Raw genomic sequence first — 24,930 nt, 5'->3', positions numbered from 1 at the left:
TGAACACACCTCCATGCCAGAACCTCAAAATATGTGTCTTGATTTCCTTTTCCCCTAATGTGGAAAGTAGGAATAACCCAGTTTCAGAAGAAAAAGTCCAGGAAGTGGCAGGGAGAAAAAAGGATGGAACTAAACATTCTGCAACCACTCAAAGAATCAGGCCAGCACAAGTAAAAAGTGATTAAGGAGTCCACTAGTAGGGCCTGATGTAATTTACCATAGGAACAACTGTGTCTAAGTCTCTACAGATTACCTTAAAAATCAGAAGATGGATGGCATAGTTGCAGGTATTTTTGAAAAGGACACAAAGGAGGTAACAGAATGTATTGATTTTTCAAGCAACACACAGAGTTTTGTTACTATGAACACAGTTGCCTTTTATTTTTCCTAAGAACATGGTAAAGAACATAAAATCACAACAGAACACCCACAAAACAAGTAACCTCGGCATTTCCCCTTCTAACAAGGCAGAGAACCAGTGGAATTTTGTTGCAGTATGACACATGACTAGCAGCAAAGGTTTTATTAACCACTTTGCTGCTGGGAAAAACATGCGCACTGATCAATTTTCCAGAGTATGTCAAGCCATGTGGCTGCAACACAATTAAGGATGGATAGTATTCAGAACAGCCTGATAAACTCAAGATGTACACAAAAAGTCAAGTGCAGTTCAGTGAGAAAGAGGGCGGGATTGGCAGGAATAATCACGTAAATATGATCCACATATATAGGGAACAACTGTCCCCACACCAGCTTTTGGGAGGAAAAATCCCCAGGTGTTACAGCAGATCTCAACTGAAACACAAACCAACATCCCAGATGGTCAGACATTCATCAGCTGCTGTACTGTGTCCACTTGGGGACTTTGTGCAGCAACAGAGATTGATCAACTGAAGAAATTCCAGAAAACAGCAACAAGAAGGATCAGAGATCAAAAAAGCATTAGTCCTTGGAAGAAAATAAATCAGACTTGAATTCACTTAATCTAAAAAGACAGCAACCTCTTTATTCAAACGGGTGTGGAGAAGAATGGAGGAAAATCTACCTCTGCTAAGTAGCACTGAATTAAAAATGCAACAAAGGACAGTCTGATTAGGCATAAAGAAAAATCTGGGAACACTGCAGCATTTAAACCCCAATCAAACAAACAATATTAGAAGCTATACCCTATCTTTTTAAATAAGTATTTGGAAGAGAGAAAAGAAAAAAAAATACCTGAAGAATGAGTAATTGTTTTTATTAAGAAGTATCACCGACACAAGGTCACACTGACTCCTGGACACAAAGACAATCAGACTGGAAATATGAGGCTCCTACCCACTTACCAAGTAAAATCCTACAGTACCTTTGCAAGGCAGTTAATGGGGAAAAAAACCTCAGCCACAGCACTGGGGACAAGGTATGTTTATGGACAACCTACATGTTTAGGTGAGATAATCACACAGCTTGAAACCAAACCCTGTAATTTCAAAGTTTGTGTGCAAAATTTGTTCCTACAGGGAGTCATAAAGGAAGCCTGATGAGTGGCGTTGTTTGACCTCAATTTACCATTTATTAATCTTGCTGTCAAGTTATGCCCATCCTGCACTTGTCACTCCCTAATACATTATTTGCCTTGACAGGGGATTCCTCCCTTCCTCTGAAACATCAAAGCATCATCCACTGCCAACAACTGTGGGCCTGGTACTTTGATGCTCTCAGTATCTGGCCCAATTGATTGTAACAAAACTCATCTCCTAACAGGGACAACAGTCTGGTTTCCGAAGTCACTTAGAAATTATCTGCACACACTGAGCACCGAAACTGTGCTGGATGTTTCCTTTACTGTATAATTTGTCATCCCAAGTCCTTTTTGTGTACTTTTTATTTGTTTTGGTAGAGTACTGTAAGTATCTTCAGGTCTACAATACCCTGTGGACCCTTCTGCACTGCTGCTTGTAATTGTGGGAGATTAAACTTGATCCCTGTGCTCCCTTCCAGTCAGTCTGCATACTGCATATTACTCAGCCACTGCATACTTCACATTAAGGAGCAAGACATGCACAGACAATTCATTCACAATTCAAATTGTGCAGAAGCAGAATGGAGCTGCCATTTAGACATCAAAGAAGGCTACAGCATTAGTCGAAAATGGGGTGTGAAAAGTAACTTAAGTCATTTAAAATACCTTACCAAAACTACAGGGAGATTTTAGGTTGCCCAAGAGACTAAATTAGTAACCTTGCTCTTATCTGTAAAACTGATATTCCACGATCAGAAGAAGGATACAGACCAAGTTTAAGTGATAAATCAAGACATCAAAAGTTTGATACCTCTGTATTTAAGCACTGCCCAAGTCTCAGTGAAGTTCTGTAGGGCTTAAGGTTTTTGTTTTTCACCTACAGACTTCCTTCTGTTCAGTTTCTTCCAGAGTGTGATCAGAGAGAGATGGCATTCTAACAGGAGTACTGGGGTACAAATGGGAATGTTTTAGGAGACATAGGCTACATCTTTATTGCTAAGCAGTGCAGTCTACTAGGAGTGGATTTACAGAGTAAAATTGACAGTGCAAAGGACTGGAGGGTCACACTATCCCCATTTCAGGTGACTTTTATTACTTGAGGCTAACTCCAGTCTGCTCCTATGTAACAAATACTCACTTGCAGTGGGAAAGCATTAACTGCACCCCTGGAGCACATCATCCAGCAATGCTTTATTTAAAAGAAATCCCATTCTTACACTCCAAGACCACCCCATGATATTAATCAAAGCACAGCAAGTGAGGACAATCAGAAGGTTTGTTTAAAAATGAAATTCCCAGTTCAAATTAACATGCTAGTGATCCTACACGGCTACGTCACACCTTCTGTGAAGGTGCTCTCTTGCATTGTGCAGATCTAGTGATGCACAGACAAGCTCCACTCTGGAGCAACTTTAGTAGGGAAATATGAACATGGGCTAGAACACTAAAATACCCCTCATCCTTGTGTACATTTCAGGCACAAACCACATGAGAATTTGCTCCTTCAGCCTGCTGATAAAGTAACAGAACTCAAGTATTCCATGATAAGCACCACTTAGGCTGCGCAAGGACCGTAAGAAAGAGCTTGCTTGCATTACACTCACCAAAGTAGGCTACCAACAGCAAGAGACATGTTATGAACAGCATCTCTCCTCCCCCAGCATGCAGGGACCGACTTCTCTCTTGAAAAATTAAGCTACAGATTGCAAACAGTGCAGATAACTAGGTTTACTTTCACAGTGCTGCCTCCCTCTCAGGCCTGGTGAATTTATCAGCAGTTGACGTAGCATCTGGTCCAGAGCTCTTCCCTAGTCTTCCTGGGACATATTACACAAAGGAAAACAGCTTTGGATTCCAGTAGTTCAGCAGAAGTACAGCAGATACTATGTTTGTTATTTTGATTTCTGCAAATACTAAGACAAAGCCCCACACTGACAAACTGTTCAACTAAGTATTAGTAATTAACTGACCTAGATGCAGAAGCAAGATATGGACAAGTTTATGCCTCAAATTATTTTGCTGGACTTTGAAACATATGTCAGAGGAACACTGCTTCCTGGGGCAGCTGCACAGGGACAGATCAGGAAACAGAAACAGGAGCAACAGCTCTGCAGGATGTTTTGCCAGGCAGCAGAGCCCCCAGGCTCAGGGCAGTGATCAGGGCTTGAGGAGGCTGTCAGGACGTCACCTGCCTGACAGTAACAGGGTCAGGAGGGACAATGCATGCTGCAGGATCAACAGCCAGGAGCACTCAGCGTAACATCCCTTCACACCCTTCAAGCAAGCTCAACTAAATCTTTATGCTTCTTTGTTAAAAGAAAAAATGAAGTTTATGTAACTAAAATTTTGCCTGTAGGGATTTCCAGCGTCTTTAGTCCTCCCCTCCAGAGTCACATGCCACACAAGTATGGGCCCCATCATCTTATCAGCAGGTGAAAGCATATTTGACTCGCTTATTGCAGTAGCTGAATGAAGACAGTACTTTTGCACAGTGCAAGCTAGACTGCAACCTACACCACCAAAAAGTAGGCACCAGAACTTATAATGAAGACAAATACCTTAATGATGTTGCTCCTGTCCTTATTCTGGGGAAAAGGTTGTGCCAACACATTTTTTCACAAAACCAACCAAGCTCATAGCAGTCATGGCCACACACGTCCCTTGCCAGATCTGTGACTGGCTCCAGTCCAACTAAAAAGGCCTGGGAAGGCAAGATCTGGAAGAAATACCCCTCCCTTTAGGTGGAGTTCCTGTCACAGTAGGAGAAACACACATGCACTTCCCTCTCTCCTACTCACAGGCAAGGAAATTGTATGAGACAAGTGTAAGAATAACACTAACACAAACCAGCAACACAGAGAAAAGCAGTAGACATGTTACCAGACATGTACATGTCACTCAACTCTAAATATAGACCTTTCTGAGATGACCTCCTCAAGTCCTTTCCAGACTCAGTTTTCCAAAAAAATCTAAACTGTTTCACAGATGTGTGGAAGAAGCCTGCATAAACCAGCATCTGAGAACATGGTACCCTGTGAAGGGAAGGAGGCTGTGCTATCTCACTACCAAGATCTCAGGTGTCCCACCTCCTGGAGGCTCTCAGAAGGAGACCTGGACAGAGGAGTGAAAGGACAGTGGCCTCAGGGGGAGGATGTGTCCCAATGATGACACTATTGCTCATGCTGTAGAGCTCAGAAGGTCACTGCAGAGTCCAAGTCCTGCCAGAATCACCAGCAACTGCAAGGGAGTACACAGTAGAGGTGGATGTACTGCATAAGCTACCCCCGAGGTGCTAGGCTGGGTGCATCAGGTGAAAAGTGCAAGATGCTCTCTACACTCCACACACGCTGCCTTGGAAAGCTGACATCCCACTATATGGGCACAGAGCATATTATTATACCCAGACATTAGTTTGGTGAACGCACGGCCCCTGACATGAGTCAACATAAGATGAAAGAAGGAATATAGGCGTCAACAGAACTCCTTGTTGTACAAACCAGAAAGGAAATAAATTTAAAGGGAATATGAGGATTGAGACATGTTTTTGCAAAATATTTATTCTTTTAAAAGATTTCAGAACATACAAACCCATCATTTCCTCCTTCTGCATTTTAAAATTTGCTGGGTGAGCTCATTGAACATTCCAGTTGTTGTCTTCAAGTTCTCCAAATACCATTCTATTTAAAGGCACTGTGAATAGGGAGTTCAATTTATCAAATGAATGAAAGAAGAATTCCTAGCAGGAACCCTGGTGAGCTAATCAAGAGTCACAATAAAATGTCAGGGGTCCTGGAATTCTCTGCAGGAGGTTAACACCAAATCTGATCTAAGTCAAGGAAGACAAAACATCCTATAGAGTAATAAACTGTATTAGAAGTTGTGCATTGCATTTGTGTGAAAGTTTAAACACAAATGAAGAAAAGTTACTGTTTTGTGCACTTTTTATACATTCTTAGTGTTTAGCTACAAAAAACAACCCCAAAACACTGCCCATCATCAATACATTCAACTTAAAGCTAATACATTGTGAAACAAGTTAGGGCTGGTCCCATAATACACAACATAACCAAGAGTACACAACTCAGTATCTATCTTTAGGCTGGAAATTAAAATCACTAAATTCGGGAAAAGACTTATTCCATCATCCAAAACTAGGCAAACAAATTCAAGCTAGAATGTTTCCCTCTGCAAAACTACCAGAGTTACAAGATTAAGTCCCCATTAATCAAAAAGGTAATTCTTATTCATCAAAGTTTCCTGTTTCTTCACTTTCCATAGTAGAAGAATCCTGTCAATAAACTAGAATATCAGACCCACTATCAGAATCAGCCATCATCCATTTTTCAACTTAGCAAATGAATAGTGTCTCCATGGGGGCAGGAGAGAGACGGGCTGAGGGGAAAGATGGGGAAAGGAAATAGCCATAAACAATCTTCTGGGGCAAGAAAACCAGTTGCAGTAAACAGCACTTCAAAAACCAATTTATGGTCAATTATGATCTTAGTAATAATACTTTATGCCTTCAGTTAGTCCATGAAACACCCAGGGGAGCAAATATTCTCAAAACTACATCCAAAAGGTATTGAAATCTGTTATCTGGATCAGTAGACACAGATAGAATTCGAGAAAGATCAGCCCTTGCTTGTCTGGATACTGATATGGGATAGAGGGAATCACAATTTCAATACAGTGGGACTATCAGCATGTTACAGTACCATCCAGATAAAACAGATTACATCTATCAGTCTGGGTTATTTCCTTCAAAAGCATGGGGGTTTGTCACTGCAATACGACACCTAGAAATTTGTGAAGAACATTTCATCTTCACAAATGCAAGAACAAAATTAAAGTTAAGGGCCTTTGTTAAGCAAATCATTATGTAGACATCCATCTATACAATAACATCACCATTGCTTTATTCAATTACTACACGTAAGTATGGGAGCACAGTATGAACACTGACATCACTAGATAATGTATTGTTGGTGTCCAATGAGATCCACTTAACTTGGATTATCCTTTTCAAAAGTAAAGTACTTCTAAAAGTTTAATTAGAGCAGAAATACTAAAATTTATAGATCCACCAAACACCAGCAAGTGACACATAACATTTTTAACCTGAAACAGTGCTATATGAGACTCTCCTCTTCAATAGCAGCGATTCTATTACTGTGACAGACCATATTCAGTTCCACACCTGCCATCAGTCAGCTATATTTTATGATCACACTAGAAAATACCAAATAGCACTCAGATTGCTACCATGAGGCTCTTCTCCTTCCCTACCAGAAGATGCCACATTTTCCATAGTAATTTTTACAGGCTTAAAAAGATAAACATTATACCTCTTTACATCAGCTGATGTTATGCAAAAGAGAAACCAAATAGTTTCATAAACAGGAAAATGAAGAGGTATGTTATTAACAGATGTGAACAGTAGTCTTATGCCAATAGGTTATTTTTAACAGCTTGGTTTTTTTCAGCATCACAAAACAAGAATGAAATACATTCTGTGTGCTCACAGCCATAACACCATAAAGAGACGAGAATGATTAGACTTGCAGGGATAAAGAGACAAACTTTCAAGTGGAGCATCCATTTCAAAGCTGAAAATACAGGAAAAAAATTCAGACAACAAACACAGGAAGCAATCCTCTGGTTTAGTAAGCTTGGGTAATTGATTAAAAACACTGAGGGAAGAGGAAAGTTGAAACTTACAGATAGAAAGAATAATGATGTTAGCAGAGGGACAATGAGGAATTCTGCTCCAGACTGGCTTTGGACACGCAGTGTAAAGGGTCTTCCTTGATTATACACATCCCATTAGGCTCTGCTTGCAGTGATGGCAAAGTTTTTTAACTTCACATTTCATATGAAATAACATCTTCAAGGCTATTGTGAACACGAACTGAGTTCAAGCAATGCCAAAGACTACTTTCTCTGGGCTTCCATTAATGACCTCAGAAGATGTGACAAAGTGACAGTCTGCACGTTATGCACCTGTACAGCTGAATTATTCTTTTGCATTCTCATTGAACCACTTCTCTTTTCTAGAATGGTTTGTGTTGAAGCACTGGGGTGATGTTTACCAGTACTAGCTACTGTTTAAAAACAAACATCTCCATTTAGAACTGAAAAACCTGAGAGTTCAAGTCTAGAGCACAGCAGAAAAGCAGACTGACAACACAGATATGTCTGAGCTTAAAATAGACTTGGTGGAAGTCAGTTTGAACGAATAATCGATATGTATACAGACTGACCACCCAGAATGGCATCCAAGCCACTGAGAGTACTCTGTATCCCTCAAACAAAACAAAAAGCTCTTCAGCTTCTCATTGGGAAGTCTTGCAAATGCAGCATGGGAGAGAAAAGCCTAAACTTCAATCAGATTGCATACAGAGAGAACACAAAGAGGGAAAAAGAAGGAGAATAGAATACCTAAGAAAAACCAGATATGCTATTCCAGGAGACAGGATCATGGTCAAACAACAAAGGCACTGCCCACTATCCCTTCAGAAAGTCATCACTGGAAAACGCCCAGACAAGAAGCTGCAGGGGCGAAGAATGGCTCTGCCTTAGGAAAAGGCCCATGGGCAGACACTAAACACTCCATAGCCCAGGGTGGTTTTTCCCTCGAGGTGGAATTGGAGGGGGTGTTATCTTTTCCTAAATGAGCCTATAGCTGGTAGTTGCATGATAACTATTGAGACCTACAAACAGATTCTTTCTCTGGGGCTTAATTACCACAAAGAATGCCAATCGATTTGACAAGTCAATTTTTCTCTCAGAAAAAAATCATTTTCTAGGAAAAAAAAAAACCAACCAAAAATTGCTAAAAAAGGCTCAACAATCAAGGCATAAATATTGGCTATTTTTTATATAAAGCAATAAGCAATTGGTAACATTTCTCATAAGCTTCTAAAGCATTTCAACCAGGAAATTCTATAAGTAAATGTGCATCTAGTTTGGTTTCTTTTTAAATGGATGTACATTTCAAAACCCAGAAAAAGCAAGCTCCAGATAGCTGTTTATTACAAATGACTTCCACCTCCGTAGCCCTCAAAGGCAAACTATAAAGCTGTGCGCAAAGCTAGACAATCTGGGCATCCAGCCATAAAACATCACTGCTGCAGTACAGATAGCTGTTCTCACTCTCAAGCCATCCTTGGCTGTAAACCCACAGGGAAGAGCTCCAGAAAGCAGAGCTCACTACCCTCTAAGCTTCTCATATTTTATGAGTCTGAATTACAACTACATTCGAGACCTCGCCACTGAAAAATTACAGTGCCAACAGGACCCAACCTAACTCAGATGTTGATGCCTAGGACTCTGAACCATGAGACTTAACAACAGCTGATTACAGTTGTCTTCAGTGAAGGAAGCCTTTTCACTAGAATAGAGATGCATTCCATTTAAATAAAAAAATCTGATGCATAATTTGAAGTACTGCTGCATTTTCTGCAAGTGACACAATCTTTGCTACAATCTTAAAGAGCACTGTCGCTATGCTGTGCAAGAATGGACAGTTTGTCATTATGATCAAATTCAGACATTTTAATCTCATGTGGGATCAAGCCATCAGTGACAAAATAAAGTTTCAGAAAACACAGTATTAACTGTGTTTGGGAATCCACAGTGAAGTTAATCATGATTAAGTGCCAATAAAATTTAAGTACATCTAGTAATCAAGATGTAAAAGCCAGCCATGCTTTTGGTAGACAATTTTCATAAGTAGCTTGATTCTTAAAGGAAGATCAAATAATACTTTGATTCCTTTGCTTTCATACATTAAGAAAAACCATCTTTCATTTTACCACAACCATTTACCAGTGAAGAGACTGTGCAGCACGCATAGATCATTTAGTAATGCAATTTACTGTCACTTCTAGATCACCTCTCCATTCAATAAAGTATACTTCTCCATACTATTTGCCCTGGCTGATATCTTCATAATACAGCTGAAAACCTCAAGCCATTATCACCAGAAGGCATCAGCTGATCCTAAATTGGATAGACTGCATCATCACAGGCATTTAAGAGGTTTCCTTATCATTCATCTTTAATACTAAGGGATTGACAGGCTCCTACCTGCAGCTTCTAGGCCAAAGTGAAACCTTCTAATGGCATTACCATTATCTTGTAATCTGAATTTTAAACAATTAAAACAATAGCACTTTGTGTTGCACATCTCTACTGTAACCAAAGATGATAAATTTTTCATCGGTTCTCATGTTCAAAGTCTCATATCAAGCACTGATTTTGTAAAGAGAAGCAATGTGCATTCTACACTTCAGTTGCACCTGCCAAGAGAAGCATCACAGTAACAGGCACTGAGATACAAATAATCACCAGAGACTTTAGGAAGGGTTGGGGCATTTCATTTTTCAATCTGTACTTCTCCTGGTCAATAGCATCCAGCAATTCTTTCCAAATGAAAGCCTCTTTTTACTAAAGCAAAGGACAGCTCCACCCCTGACCTCCTCCTCCAGCTTGTTTTGGACAAGGGCCAGATGACAGCATTCGGAAAAGCCCATGTTTATCTCAGCAAGGCCAGCTGCTAAGTTAACACATTACCCCTTCCCACATACACCAGTCGTGGTTAAGTCTGAACAGCTAAAACTGAAAGTAAATGCTGCTATTGGGCTTTTAATAACAAACTTAACACGAAAGAGAAAAGGTGTCTACATGACACAGGATCAGAGTGGACTGTAAAAGCGTTGAGCATTTTGAGTTAACAGCAGGCAGTAAATCCCTTACATGAATAAAATTTCCTGGCCTTTCTGAAGGAACAGAATGAAACAGAAAAATAAAAAGATCTTCTTTCTAGACTAATTTAAAGCAATATTATCTATAAGGTTGCCATTCAGCAACAGTTTGCTTCAAGACACAAAGATATTATAGCCCCTGCTCGACAAAACCTTCAGTTTGAGCCTGGTTTATTATTACTCCAGCTTGGCAAGGTACTGACTTGGGAGCTTTGAGAACTTCAATAAAGAATCTTCAGGTTACAAACACTCTTATGCTCAATTATGTCACTCTTCACATTAAGGTAACATCATCTTATTATTTTTCCAAGTCTTAAAAAGATCTTTCATAGAAAAAAACAAACCTGAATAGAACTACCTTCCTTCCCTTAAACATCACAGAAGTCACCAAAAGCGTGGCTTGTTATTTTTCTAGGCAAGATAAACTAGGGAAAAGAGAAATTAAGCCAGAGAGGTGGATGTTTCATTCATCCCAGCAACTTTCGGCAGGCTTTGCAACGGCAGAAGGGTAAACCTCATCCCACTCACAGGAGAGAAGAGGCAGATTTGGAAATGCAAAGATGCCAGGTTGGGAGGGTGAACCTTTTCATATGCTTCTCACCACTAAGGCAAAGACCCAAGCTCCCTAATCCATGTACTCTTACAGATACTACAACATACACAAACACACCATATAAAATACACTACTCAGGTCAAGTTAGCTTTTAGTCTGCTGCATAGCGATACATAAATGTGTCAACATGAGAATCCACACCTACAGAGAACAGAAATATGAATAAACCTGAAGTATTTCATACTGCAGTCCAGAAGTTTTTAAAAAAAAAAAAGCTAGTCTGCCCTGTCTGGGTTTTTTTCATTACTAGAAACAAAAATGTTTAGTCAAAGTACAGAATATTGCCTAAAATACAGCTTCATTAATATGCATCACTCTTGCCCTGAAAGATGTCTTGCTCACCAAGGTCTGAGCCAAGACCATTTCCACTGCAGAGCTATGTGCCACTCAGCTAACTTCATGTCAGAAAAAAATACCTTTTCCTTTGCAGGTAAGGAGAAAACGACATAAGGAAATTACTACACTGCTACTAGTCCCCTTAAACAGTCACAGCCACCAAAAAAAAGTTCAGATTAATCTGATTTACTACAGCTTTCTTCATCGACTCGGCAGTCAAGAGATTCAGAGAAGCAATGTTATCCAATACCCGTTTTTAACACAGCATCTGTAATCTCATCCCCAAAAAGCAGCATCAATCCTGCAAATGACAGAATAAGCCTCCCACAACAGGCTGAAGCAGTGTTCCTCACTGACGGTGTACAAGGCTGACAATCGCTTTAAGGGAGCCGAAACAGGAGTGCATTGGGGTGCAGGTGCCTCAGCACACCATTTTGAGCGCCCAAATGACAGACTGAAGGAGCCAGGCAGATATCCCAGAGCCTTCTGAGCCCGAGGAACCGCAATTGTGGCAAAACTATGTAATTTGCTAAGGCCAGACTGCAGCCACTACAAGTCACCTCCTACTTCCTTGGAAAAGCCAGCGGGATGCGGTGAGAATCGGGGTGTACCTTCCTACTATTTTCCTGAAACGCTTAAAAAAAGTAATATCCAATAGGAAACTGCATTTAAATTCTCAGTCGTGTGTAGATTTAAAAAACCCCACCACCCACCGCATGTAATTAGGGCAAGACAGTGACTTTTTCCCAAAGCAATGCCCAGCAGCAGTGCAGGCGTTCTGCTGCTCCTCCACGAAGGCATTGTCCTGGGGTTCACCGAGCACCCCCGACACGCAGCTGACCGGGAGCTCCGCATCACCAACAGCCTCCTGACTGCAGGATTGATTGCATTGTTAATTACCTTAACTGGCCTCATGTCCGGAGCAAATTTCAGTGTATGAATTAGCATCAATTTGTCAGATGCACACATGTCCCTGCGAGAGGGAAAATATGCAACAGACACGGGTATGACGTATTACAGATTATTTCTAAATTTAAACTGGCTGTTACATTAATGGCATAAGTATCTGCCCGAAGAGAAACTCGGGTTGTAGCAGAAAATAAAGTGGCCACAAAACTAAGACTAACTGTATCGTATTAAATAGAAAATGAGAAGGGAATAAAAACCCCAATTGAATTCAATAAATCCCATAATTGGACCTTCAACTAATTACATATTAAGAAGATTAACCTTTGACACAAACTTGTGATACAAAGAAGACTCAAAACAATTAATAAACTTCGGGCGTTTCAAGATTTCTCAGGTTAACAACTGAACCCTCCCCCATTTTCTTCCCCTTCAAGCGTCGCAGTTAAAAGCAATAACTATTCCGTATTCTCTCCCATTTTGGGTTTAGCTGAAGATCTCTCTGAATACCCAGGAGAACATGACAGTGGATCCCCATAACCTGCGGGGTGGGAAGCAAAAATCTAGAGATGCCAACTTTTACCAGCAAGCAGCCCCGAAGGACAAAGCCAGAGCCTCCTCCGCTCCCCTCCCGAGCAACGCTGTTGCCCAAACCCACGCCACTCGTCTCCCAGACGTGGGATCCCTCCCAACGCCCTCTGCAATCATTTTCACACGCCTGAGTTACAAAGCGAGCGCAGACGGCCGGGGCTGCAGCAGAAGCGGCCCTTTCTGCAAGCCCGAGGAGCAGAACCCGCTCCCAAACGGCACTTCCGCTCCTTCGTGCACAGCTGCTGCTTCAACCCAGACAAACCACACAGAAAAGCACTCAGATCACTCCTTAGATGTTAAAAGCAGCATTTCCACCAAGTTGTTTAAAGCGGAATTTTAAAGCACCTCAAAAAAAACCGTCTTTGGCAATGTTCTGGGGTGTTACTGGCTTTACTGACTAGAAAGCAGTAAAAAAAACCCCATATAATAATGAGGTTTAGACGTGTAAGAAGAGGAGATATGCGCTGGCTTAGCTGGTCTCCTCCACTGCTCACTTCTCCCATGCCCACATTAAGAGAGTCTATCATCCCTTCTTACCTTTTAGTCTTTTCTTTATGGGGCTCTTTGGCAGCTTTCGAGTCAGTCTTGCTGTAAGGAAACAAGTATTTGTCTACCGTAGGGGTCTTTCTGACGTGTTCCTTTCTGATTTTACTGCTTCTTTTTGTTTGTAAGTGTACCCGTAATTTCACGAATCGGAATTCGAAAAGAAAAAAAATCTCACACGGCCAAAAAAAGTTTTAAGTTTTTTGTTGTAGTTTGTTTTAACCCCCTGGAGGAAAACTAAAAAGTCGTCTGTCACACGGGAGAAGGAAAAAAAAAACCCAACAGATCAACAGGAAAACACCATCCAAGTAGAAAAGCAAAGAGCTTCAGTGTTATCCGGCCCAGAGAAGCGCAGCAGAAGCAGGTCCAATTCCAAAACAAGCTTTTGATTTCCAGTGAAGCAAAAACAAACAAAACCCCCAAACAAGAACCAAATAAAACCAAGACCAAGAAAACAAGACAAAACAAAGACACCTTAAGTCCCCAGCTAAATTTTTGCACGAATGTGTCTTAAATACAAGTTTGCTTTTACGTGTTGCAGCAAAACCCACGCAAGCCAGGATTTGGAGTTGATCGGTTTGAGTTCTCGTGTGTGTGACTTGATGGGTTCTCAGTCCACATGGAGGAGCATCTGAGGGGTTTTTAAAAGTGCAAATGAAAAAAGAAAATAAATTGGGATCCAGAAAATAGTTTTAAGCTGGATCTCCCCTTCAAAAGGTAAATAAAAAATTTAAAAAAGGAAAAAAATAACCCAAAACACCACCACGGAGCCGGGGGGGGATGCGGAGTCTCACATGGGCTCCGGGCAGGAGGATCCCGCCGAGGCTCTGGCTCCAGGGAGCTCCGAGGAGGGCGGAGGATCCGCAGCAGTCTCTCAGGGGAGGAGGATCCGCGTCTCTCCGGCAGGGCCCCGGCGCAGCGATCCGGCAGTGTCTCCGACGGGAGGAGGATCCAGCGGCCGCTCGCGCAGGAAGGAGCGAGCGCGGGGAGGGGATCCGAGGAGGAGGAGGATCCAGTAAAGTCTTTCACGGAAGGGGGGGGAACGCGACGAGGGGAGTGGGGAAACCCAACAGTCTGTCTGCCGAACGACACAAGGGATCCGGGGGCAGGAGAGAGAGATCCCGCGGGCTCTCCCCGTCGCCTCCGGAAGGATCCGGCAGGGTCTCCGGGCGGGCGGGGGCGGGATGGGCGGCGGGAGTCTGCGGCAGCGGAGCCCCTCGCCGGGAGGGGCAGGAACCCGGGCGCCCGTGCCCCCGGGGTTGGGGAGGCGGGGAAGGCCGGGGGCCGAGGCGGCAGCGTCTCCCCAGGGGGCTGCGGCAGCGCCTCGGGCAGAGTCGGTCAGTCAGTCGGGCTCGCTGGCGGAGGCTGGGGCTGGGGGGGGGGGCCGCAGCGCTTCTCTCCGTCTCTCCCGCTCGCTCTCGCCGCGTCCGCTCGCAGGCAGGCGGTGCCAAGCTCAGTGCTGCCGGGCCGGTCCCCCGCTCCTCCGGGCCGCCGCTGCCGCCGCCGCTGCTGCCGCCACCGCCACGGACGCCGCCGCCACCGCCGCCGTCCTCAGGAGCAGAGCTGCTGCCGCCGCGGCCATTTTGTTGCTAACTGACAAGAGCCCCGCCAGGCAGCGCGAGACCGCGGGAGGCTTCGCCGCGCGCTCCCCCCTCCCCTCCCCGCGCTGACCTCAAACAGGAAGTCTGCCCCCCCCCCCTTCCCTCCCCCCCGCGCGCGCCTCCGCCCGCGCGCGGCCACGTGACAGGGGAGCCCCCGCCACATGCAAATGAGCGCGGCCGCCGGGGCCAAAGAGCGGCGAGGCCGCGCGCTCCGGCCCCGCCCCCCGCGGCGGCGCGCGCCCCCCTACCGCCCCTCCCCCCGCGGCGGGAAGAACTGTCCCTCCCCCGCAGAGAGGGGTGCAGGGGGGCTTCGCACAGAGCCTCCCCCAAAGGGGTGCAGGGGGGCTTCACACAGAGCCTCCCCCAAAGGGGTGCAAGGGGCTTCACACAGACCCTCCCCCAAAGGGGTGTAAGGGGCTTCGCACAGACCCTCCCCCAAAGGGGTGCAGGGGGGCTTCACACAGAGCCTCCCCCAAACGGGTGCAGGGGGCTTCACACAGACCCTCCCCCAAAGGGGTGCAAGGGGCTTCGCACAGAGCCTCCCCCAAAAGGGGTGCAGGGGGGCTTCACACAGACCCTCCCCCAAAGGGGTGCAAGGGGCTTCGCACAGAGCCTCCCCCAAACGGGTGCAGGGGGGCTTCACACAGACCCTCCCCCAAAGGGGTGCAAGGGGCTTCATACAGACCCTCCCCCAAAGGGGTGCAGGGGGGCTTCACACAGACCCTCCCCCAAAGGGGTGCAAGGGGCTTCGCACAGACCCTCCCCCAAAGGGGTGCAGGGGGGCTTCACACAGAGCCTCCTCCAAAGGGGTACAAGGGGCTTCACACAGACCCTCTCCCAAAGGGGTGCAAGGGGCTTCACCTCTTCACTCCCGTCTGGAAGGGATAGAGGGGCGGCTTCACTCTCCCCCTTACGCCACCAAAGAGGTGCAAGAGTGCTTCACACCCTCCCCCCCAAGGGGTGCAGGGGTGCTCCGCCCTCCCCTCCCCTCCCCTTACCATGCAAACGGCTCCCTCACTTGCCAACAAGCAGCACTTGCAAAAACCGTGGTGAGATATGGTGGGCCAGTGGAGGAGTGGTAAAAAGCTGTCCCGAGCTGGGAAAAGGCTGTCCTGAGTGGGGGCATAAGATGTGGTCCTGGTGCACCCTAAGATGCAGCCCACCCCCCCCCCCCCGCGGATGAGGTCTCTCTCCCGTAGAAACATCTGTCTCCCTGTGTAGCCAGCAAGTATGGTGACACACGTGTGCACAGCTGCATGGGTCTGAGTAGATACACCCAGGTGTGTGTGCAGGGAGGTACTGACATGCCGATGTACACTGCAGTGAGACCGTACGGATATACAGACACGGCCCAGCCCCCCACAGCCCCAGCTCCTACACAGGGCTCTGGCTGGCCCATCGCAGGGGACACCTGTGCCTGCCACAGTGCCCACAAAAAATAGTTGTGATGTTTTACATGAGCTTGTGGCTAACCAAAGTGTGTGCAGGAGAAGGGAGGTGGGAATGCAGCATTTCCAGGGGACTGGTTTGACCCCCCACAATAACCACGTTAACCGTTTGCAGGTTTGAGGAGAAAGTCTGACCTGCCTCAAAGTACCACAGGAAGAGTGGAAGGCAAAAATGAGTCATTTCTGCTAAAAACTGTGTCTGGGTCTTTCTGCTGATCCTCTCAGTCTCTCTCCTCTCCTGCAGTGAGTGGTTTGGGAACTGTGAGGAAACCTAAAGCCTGAGTCTTCATTTGCGCAGGCCGTTCCACTTACATATGAACTGAATGTGGGTTACAGCGCAGGGCATTTACTATTGCAAGTGGAATGACACACACTACAGGGGAAATAAGAAAAACAGAGTCCCAATTTGGCTTCTGTTGAGATGTGTGATGTGGTACACCAAAGCCACCCTGCCAGCCCTAGCTCCTGGGCCGGCGGCGGCAGGAGGAGCCCAGAGTCCCTTGACCACTGGAGGGAGCCCAGATTGTGCCAGAATGCAGCAGAAATACCATGAGGAAGACAAAAAATAATAAAATATGAAATATCAGATCATTGTAGTCAGAACAAAGTGTCCTCTCCAGGTCAGACCGTGATCTATAGATATGTAAAATGTTATAAAAATCGGATTTAAATGTCCCATTGTACTCCACAAGAACAAGGCCGGGTTTTTTTTCCCCCCTCACATTTTGAATGTCAGTCTAGCACCTCTCACCAGCACTGAATCCATACACCACGATGGTGGCAGATGTGGACTAGAGTGAAAATGCCCCCATGCTCCTTGGCTTGTGCAATCCTAAGAGCAGGACCGGTGCTGCTGCCCCAGGAGTCGGCCCAGCTCTCTCTGCTTGCTCTTCTTACTTAAATGTAGGTCAGCACCTAAAGACTCCTTCCCACAAAGACCGCCCCAGAGCAGCAGGAGGTTGCCACACTGCTTCTTTCGAAAGAGATTTTGCTCTTCTGATAAGCCAACAACTCTGAAGCTGAACAGATAAAGCCACATGCCCTTTTCACCTGTGTATGGGACATCCTCATACATAATATACCTACAGGACACTGCCCCAGACGGAAAACTCTGCTTGGCAGTTGAGGACAGGAATGTTCTTGATCAAATATGTCCCTAAATTATGTGTTGTGAATGTGCAAATATTTGTAATTCAAAACACTCTTTTAACACAAAAAAATATTTTCCAAGATTGGCTCCACAGAGTGATGCCAAGTTGCTGGAGACCCTGAAATGTCAAAATGGAATAAAACTGAAAGTGATTTGTGTACTGAGATGTTTTCTTGGCCCTGGCAAAATTACCATAAAAAAGCATGATGTAACCTCAGCGGTGCAGACACAGAGAGCCCGTTGTGTTTGATACCCCTCGTCTAAAATACTATCTGTAACGGGTAAAATGCATTCTAGTAAACCTTTCCTCTCTTGCCTGAGCTCTTGTACAGGACTTCCTCCAATGCAAATCTGGCTTTTTTTGCCCCTGCTTCGGTGTCCCTCCAGGATTTTGCCCTCCCCAGTCCCTTGACCACATTTCCTGGTTGCTCACAGAGATCCTGGGTGCAATGGGTGCCAGTGCTGTGGGCTGAGGCTTTGTGGTAGCTGGTGACTGCTGGCATCAAATGCAGTCCCTTAATAGCTCCCTCAGCCTGAGCTCAGCCACTGTCGCAGGACCTAAGTGAGGCACAGGTTCAGCTCAAGCTTTGTTTTCCAGAGCTGCTCCAGCACTGCAGCCACGGCTTCAGGCATCTGCTGCTGCCTTTGAACTCTCTCCTTCCCTCCAGTGCTCAGGTAGCCTTTTTTTTTTGTCACACATGAGTAAGAGCAGATGTGATCTAGTGTGAAGGGAAGGAAAAGAGACATTCAATGCCAGCAGTTCATTGCTTGCAGAGGAGGAGGAATTCCTGCACTTGCACTGCTGCCTTATAAACCTCAAATTTCTCAATCCGCCCATCGGTCAGAGCAAGGGCTGTGACCAAAATGTTCACAGGGGGTTGGACACGTTAAAAGGATGAATATGAGTGTGAGGTACCACACAGATATGGTGTTAACTTTGCTGAGAGTACCAAAGCTAAGATAAGCAGAGGTCTTCATGCAAAATATTCCTCCACTGTGGATTTTACACATCTTGCTTGTTTTTCTATGATGCAACTGAGTACAAAAGTGGGCCAAAATAGCCACCAAGCACTTCTGACCAAGCACTAACGAGCACACACACAATCTCAAAGCCTGACACCAACACTAGTTATGGTTTAATGACAAATGCAATCTCATGCATTAAGGAGAGTCTGGTCTCAGATTTCCTGAAGCCCAACATAAGGTGAAGATACACCTCAAAAGCCCTCTCTTGTCTGAGCTGATGCTCAGAGGCAGGGTTTTATATATGGCCACACCAGGAGGGCAGGATCCAGGACACAACAGGCTCTCTCTCAGGTTTCCAAGGGACTTATGGATGTGCAAGACGCTTGCATTGAGCCCATTCCTCTGAAGGATGCAAACACATCCTTCCAGGCCATCCCACCAACAAACTGCCCTCTTTGGGGTAAATGCTTAAATGACTTTACAGACAATTCATTTAATGGAAAAGCTTATTAAAAGAACTTGTGTTTCTCTCCCCACATTTTCATGCAAAAAGAATAACCGTTCTTTGCCCACTTGGTGGGACCATGCCTCGGTGTAAGGCCACCAGCACAGAGGTGGCTGTACTTGGCTATGGACTGTCCTCTCCATGGCACTGGCCCAAAAACAAGACTCCTGAAAACCCAGTACCCTGGGTTCCTCCTGATCTCTGGTACAGACATTTAACATCAGCAAACCCACTGCAATAAGCAGCATCACAGGAGGCTGAAAGCCCATCTATTACCCCTAGGTTGGATGAACTGATTCCCCTTTTCTGTATAACAGACAAATACTTTACACGCTTGCCCAGAAAATGTCACATCTGGATTCAATTCCCTCCCCAACCTGAGAGTCTCTAACCTGTATTTCCCATGAGAGAGATGTAGCATGATGCTAAACAGCAGTCTGGTAAGGGGGAAAAACAAGGTATTTTTTATTCTTGCTCTCCAAGCAGAGCTATTGTATAAACAAGAACACAAGTGTCCTGAGGCCAAAAAGCAAGCACGAAGCACATGACTACTCTGCTTGCCACAGCACACAGCAGCTGCGATAACACGTTCTGCTTATTATCAATAGCTGTTTAACAATTAAATACATCATCTGCCCTGAACAGAGGGGGCAGAGCCCAGGACTTGACCCTATAGCTTACTCTGGGGGAGAGGATGCAATGTTTTAGAAGCTGAAATACATTAATGTGGCCCCCCAAGTTAAGTCTAGGGGCTGGAAAAACGTGCAGCAGTGCATCCCACTCCTGATAGTAAACGCGTTTCCAACAACAGGTTTCTCTTGCTCTGTTTTTTACCTTTGTGGACACCATTTATCAGTACAAGGGGGTTTGAACAAGCAAAGGGATGACACAGACTGTTCTGGTGGCATAGAGAGTGCTCCTCTTTGAGGCATGGCTGCAGATGTTTATAGAAACCCCACCACTGAATGTGCAAAAACTTCAGTGAAATATTGAAGTTGTTACATCTGGCATGGGCAGGCTGAGAGGGAGGATGCCAAGCCAAGTGTCTGTAATAAAAATCCTGCAGCAGAAAGGGGAAAAAAAAGCACAATTAGCCAACCTTCCAGTGAACTGGGAGGAAGATGCCAGTGCTTCTTTGCTGAAGAAGCACTCTTCATTTGCAAGTCTCTTATCCCCATGGAAATAAAGCCGAGTTGGTGGTAGTCCACAAAAAGGTTAATTTGCTGTATATACCAGCCTGACCTTTTTTGACATGAACATCTCAAACAGCTGCACCACAACGAAGAACCCAAGGGACAAAAATTCTTCTGAAACAAGTGGTAGAGAGGAGAATATCTTCTAATACCCCACCAGCTATCAAAACAGCAGTTAAAGGACTTGCAAATATTTAAGAAAAAAGAAAGCCATGTCCTCAGGCCAGGCACTGCTCCCATACAGCCTCTGCAATGCCAGTGGCAGCTGAATGCCTGTCCTTAGTATGACAGACAACAGCCTTTGGTGGAGTTTTGCAGCAGGACTCTAGAATATACATCTGACCTCAAATGCTAGTGATGAAACAAGCCAATACATCTGAATTCAGTCTCCTTACACTCTGTTAGAGGACTTTTTTATACCAAATGTGCTAGGAGGTACAGGCATCACCTTCACTCCAACCCCTCCTGCTCCTGTGAGCTCTTCAGGGCAAAAGATGGTGGAGTGGCAAATGCTTGTGGCTGCAGCTCATTGCTTAAGCAGTGCTGGGCTCTCTAATTCAATGTCCAAGCTAAAAATAAGGAACTACAGCCCAAGAACCTGGATGAGACAAAAATAAGATCCCTGAGCAGTTTTCCTGAAACCAGGTGATGGATCCAATTGGTAAAAGAGTTTCCCAATGTCCTGGTTAACCATCATAGGAACGATTTGATCTCCCCATATTTTCAGAGGGCCATAACATCCACTTCCTTTGATTCTTCCTTCCTGTTGGTGGCAGAGAGTGTTTTGGAGGAGGTTGATGCCACTATAATATACATATATTGCCTGCCTTGGGATCTTTGGGTGAAAATGTTCTGTTCTGATGACTATTATTCTGCACAGACTTAGCAGGTATCAACACTTTGGGCTGGATTGTACCTAGGGCAGCTTCTGTATTCCTGACAGAGCTGATACGATTTATCCCTGGGGTGAGGAGGTAGATGAGAAAGAATTGCTTGTGACAGATACTAGTCATGTTGCTTAATGAAGTTTTGCAAGGTATTCAGAGACAGCAGGATGAGGTCAAATCAGGGAAGGTCATGCTACTGGAAGCTGCAGTCCTAAGTCAAGACCTGGCTGCTCCTCAGAGCCTGTCACTTTGCTCCCAACCTGGCTGGCAGAGTTGCTCAGATTGCAAAGAATTTATTAACACCCACCCACCATCCCTAAAGTTTTATGGCAATGTAGATCCATTAGAAATCCATTTTACAGAGGTATTAAAATAATGAAGGTGAGAATTAAGAGAGCAGCACACTCCTTGGAAAACCCACTGATCATAATATACTGCTTTAAAGAAAGTTATCATGCAGTCCCCTTAAAGAAAGTTATCAATTAGTCACTGTATCAGGCATAGGAGAATTGTTCCCTGAAGAGGATTTTAGGAGGAAAGCCATTGACTAAGTGATGAATTTATCACTAGGGGTTGCCTGTGGCTCCATGGATTAAGATGACATGGCACAGGACTCAGAGAGCAGACCAAGAGCCTGGTGACTCCAGAGAGGTTTGGGAAGGCTTTTTATACTGCACAGGCATCAGTGCAGGGTGAGGTGCCAGGCTGCTTCCAGGCAGAGTGATGGCACGGTCAGGGAGCAGCCAGTGAGGTGGAGGAGAGCTCCCACATGCCCAGTGAGCTTGGGATGCCAGGCAGACAAGCCCTCAGCTGCCTGTACCTGCCCTCAAAGAGCTGCAGTGTTGCCTTGGGAATGCTACCTTATGCTTTCCTTCCCCCACATCTTTCCAGACCACCATAACACGCTGTGTGAGAGGAAAGCACTGTGGATTTTCTGACACAGGTGCCCCTCTGTAGGCAGGAGACATCAGAGCTGATGTCAAACACGCATCAGTTGGTGTGTGTGTAGGGGAGATTTGTCCATCCCTGCAGCTGAGCTGTGAAACAACGTGGGGCAAACCAGCAGACAGCAAAAGCTGAAGTCAAAGTACAAGAATCTGACTTCCACTGGGGCCAGTGGGAAGACTTTTAAAGTACATTTTTATATCCTGTGAGTGCTCTTGCTTTCTGCTCTCAGTTCAGCGCTCCCTCAGCTCCCCAGCACACATGGAGCATGCCAATAGGCTCCCTCCATCCTGGCTAAAATCTTTGTCCTAAATTATCTACAAGGATATTCTTTTTCAATGTGTATTTTCATCATTTCTCCTGCAGGCACTCAGAGAATGCAGTATTTTCCTATAGCAACCTGCTGTGTTCATGCTGGTCCTCTGATGGTGAAAGAGCCAAGTGGTCTGGCATCCACTGGAGGATGTCCCTTTCCTCTCCCCAGTGTGCTGCATCCTTGAGGATGCCTGTCCTACCTGCCTCCTGCAGCTCAGCTATGCAGTTCAGATAACTGAACATGGGCAGAGGAAGGAGCCACTGGTAAATGGCTTTTCCTGGTGTAAAAGCATCACCTGGTAATGTCACATCTAGACAAGATGAGTACACGAGCCTGTGCCCATCTGGCAGTGCACAAGAAAGGGCTGGAGTACGAAAAGGTTTCCCCTAAACTCATGGGAAACCGCAGTATTTCTGTGAAACTGGAATAAAGTAGCAAAACACTTTTGTTTGACCCAAATCTACATTTCTGAGTGAAAAAAACCACCCTATTTTGTAAGCAAAAAGTTGCCCTCCTCTATTGCTGCATGGCTAAAATGGCTCCTGGGGTGACCACGGGCAGCCACCTCACTTGGCTCAGCTAAGAAGCTCAGCAAAGCCCTGACAAATTACTGAGCTCTCCTGAGATAAATAATCACAAACAAAAATATTTGTGTTTACTGTGGGGATTTGTCTGTGCATAATTATGCATTAGTCATTAGGAGGACTACAGGAGAGTTTTACACATGTAAATATGTTCAGTTAATTAGACAGGACTGCTTTTGGGTTGTTTCTTCTCTGCAGTCTGATCCTGAAGTCATCAAACCCTCCTGGATCATCAGTCGCTTGTTGAATGAGGTATGTGAAGAGAAGAGTTCTCTCCTTCCTCGTCATGCAGCTCTGGTTATCGATATGTATTTCTTTAAAATACTTCATGTAGCTTTTCTGTGAAAGCCTGAAGGTGCTTCACACACAATGCAATGCAACACAGCCCTCACACTGTTCTCTGATGTACGTGCCTTCGAGGGGAGATCAGATGTATTTCTCAGGTAGTACAGTATGAGACATTATTTTCTTCTGAAACATTTTTAAGTGCAGCAGCTTTTAGTAATCTTCTAGCATCTTCTCCTATGTATGACAGTCTATTAATGCCATTTGCATGAGAAGTACACAATAAATCATTCATGCACAGTTTAGTACAGGTTATGTGTAACAGCGATTTTCTATGAGAGAATCAGAGCAGCTCATCAGCTGGTGTAAATCAGCGTTGCTCCATCAAAGCTACTGAGTCACACTAACTAATTGCTTGGCCCAGGGGAAAGCTTTAGGCAAAAAAGCAGCAGGGGAAGAGCACGATTCCTGCCACACTTGAAGGACTTTCTTCTCAGAGTTCTCTCCTAAAAACCTCTCCAAAGACAACCCACAAACTGTGAGGCTAACGCAGAGCTGTTTGGATGAAGCCCCTTGGCTCTGCTGCGGGCAGGCTGCTGGAGGGTGAGGAGCGTTTGTGGGGAGCCCAGAGGCAGGGAGCTCTGCAGGGAACCTTCAGCTTGCCCTGACCGTGAAGCTGGGAGAATGATCAGATTCCCCAAGAACCTGCAGCTGTCATTTTGGTGAAAAGTGAAACAACAGCAAAACAGGATTTTTAAGACAGTGTTTCACAGCTCAATGCCCTCCACACCTGCACCATTGCCCTCCCTGGGAGCAGGCTGATACCTGCTCTTGGGGCAGCACTGCAAATCCCTCTGGCAGGAGATGCCAGCCATGGAGCAGGGGACAATGCTGCTGCACCCACCTCCATCCCTCCTCTGGAAGGGAAAGGAAATTCCTTTGCGATGATGTGGAATTTGTCACCGGCTCTGGAAAGGAGCTGTGTGGGCACCAGAGGAGCAAAAGGGTCCCTGGAGGGGGCAGATTAAGGCTCTGCACTGGAAAAAAAAAACCCAACATGTTGTCCTTTGCCAGCACTGATAACTTATTGTCTGTCTGCAGGCGTAGGCACGGAGTGTTTCAGCTTTGCTGAGGCAGGAGGTGAACGCGAGTGCAGCTTTGCTGTAAGATGGAGATCTTTCTCCTCCCCCTCTCTTATTTTTCCCCCCCCCCGTTCTCTCTTTTCTTTTTTGTTTTTTGTTTCGGTCTGGTCCTCGTTCTCACCGCAGCGGCATGTGGGACAGAGGCTCATTGTTCCTGCTGCTCAGGAAACACGCTGCGGGACTGATCTGATTAGAGCTCGGGCCGCGGCCGGGCCAGCCGGGAGGGACCGCCCGGCACATCCTCGGGGGCTCGGCGCGGGGTGCGGGGCAAGAGGCGTTTCGGGCACTCCACGTCATTTACCCACTCCCTGCTTTTAGGCAGCTTCCTTCAGGGTTTCGTTTGTGCGCAGTGCCTTTGAACCGAGTGCTGGGTAGCTCAACAGCAAAAATCAACGTGAAATTGTACTGTAGAGTGCTGCATCCAGGGCTTCTGCTTTAGGAGAAAGGAGGTGCTGTACTGGAGTGGCAGTACTGCCATAGCAAGGAATGAGCATCAACAACTTGCTTCTTTTTAACCTGATTTGCCAAAGAAGTCGAGCTTGTGCAGTCATGCTGCCTGTTTGTTCCCACTATCCCCTGCTCATGCTGGAAAACATCTATCGTGCATGACAGAGAAGTCAGGAAGATCCTGCAAACTTTGCACATAGGGGCAA

General features: G+C 45.5%; 1 protein-coding gene across 11 annotated transcripts in view; it reads right to left on the bottom strand.

Annotated features, from left to right (window-relative positions):
• The window catches only part of TNRC6C (trinucleotide repeat containing adaptor 6C), a 199,894-nt gene that overhangs the window by 81,299 nt on the left and 93,665 nt on the right, over positions 1-24,930 (bottom strand). For 9 of the 11 annotated variants that reach the window (XM_062010504.1, XM_062010509.1, XM_062010512.1 and 6 more), the window contains exon 1: positions 4,060-4,156. The exons of 1 other annotated variant lie outside the window; for it this stretch is intronic. In XM_062010504.1, the coding sequence (XP_061866488.1) occupies positions 4,060-4,112 (53 nt within the window). In that variant the 5' untranslated portion in view covers positions 4,113-4,156. Of the gene's footprint in view, positions 1-4,059; positions 4,157-13,249; positions 14,903-24,930 lie in introns of those variants that run through there. One more of the 11 variants, XM_062010506.1, reaches the window with a different exon arrangement.

Source organism: Colius striatus, chromosome 18 (genome assembly GCF_028858725.1).
Source record: "Colius striatus isolate bColStr4 chromosome 18, bColStr4.1.hap1, whole genome shotgun sequence".
Taxonomy (NCBI): domain Eukaryota; kingdom Metazoa; phylum Chordata; class Aves; order Coliiformes; family Coliidae; genus Colius; species Colius striatus.
This window is presented reverse-complemented; position numbering and strand designations above follow the sequence as displayed.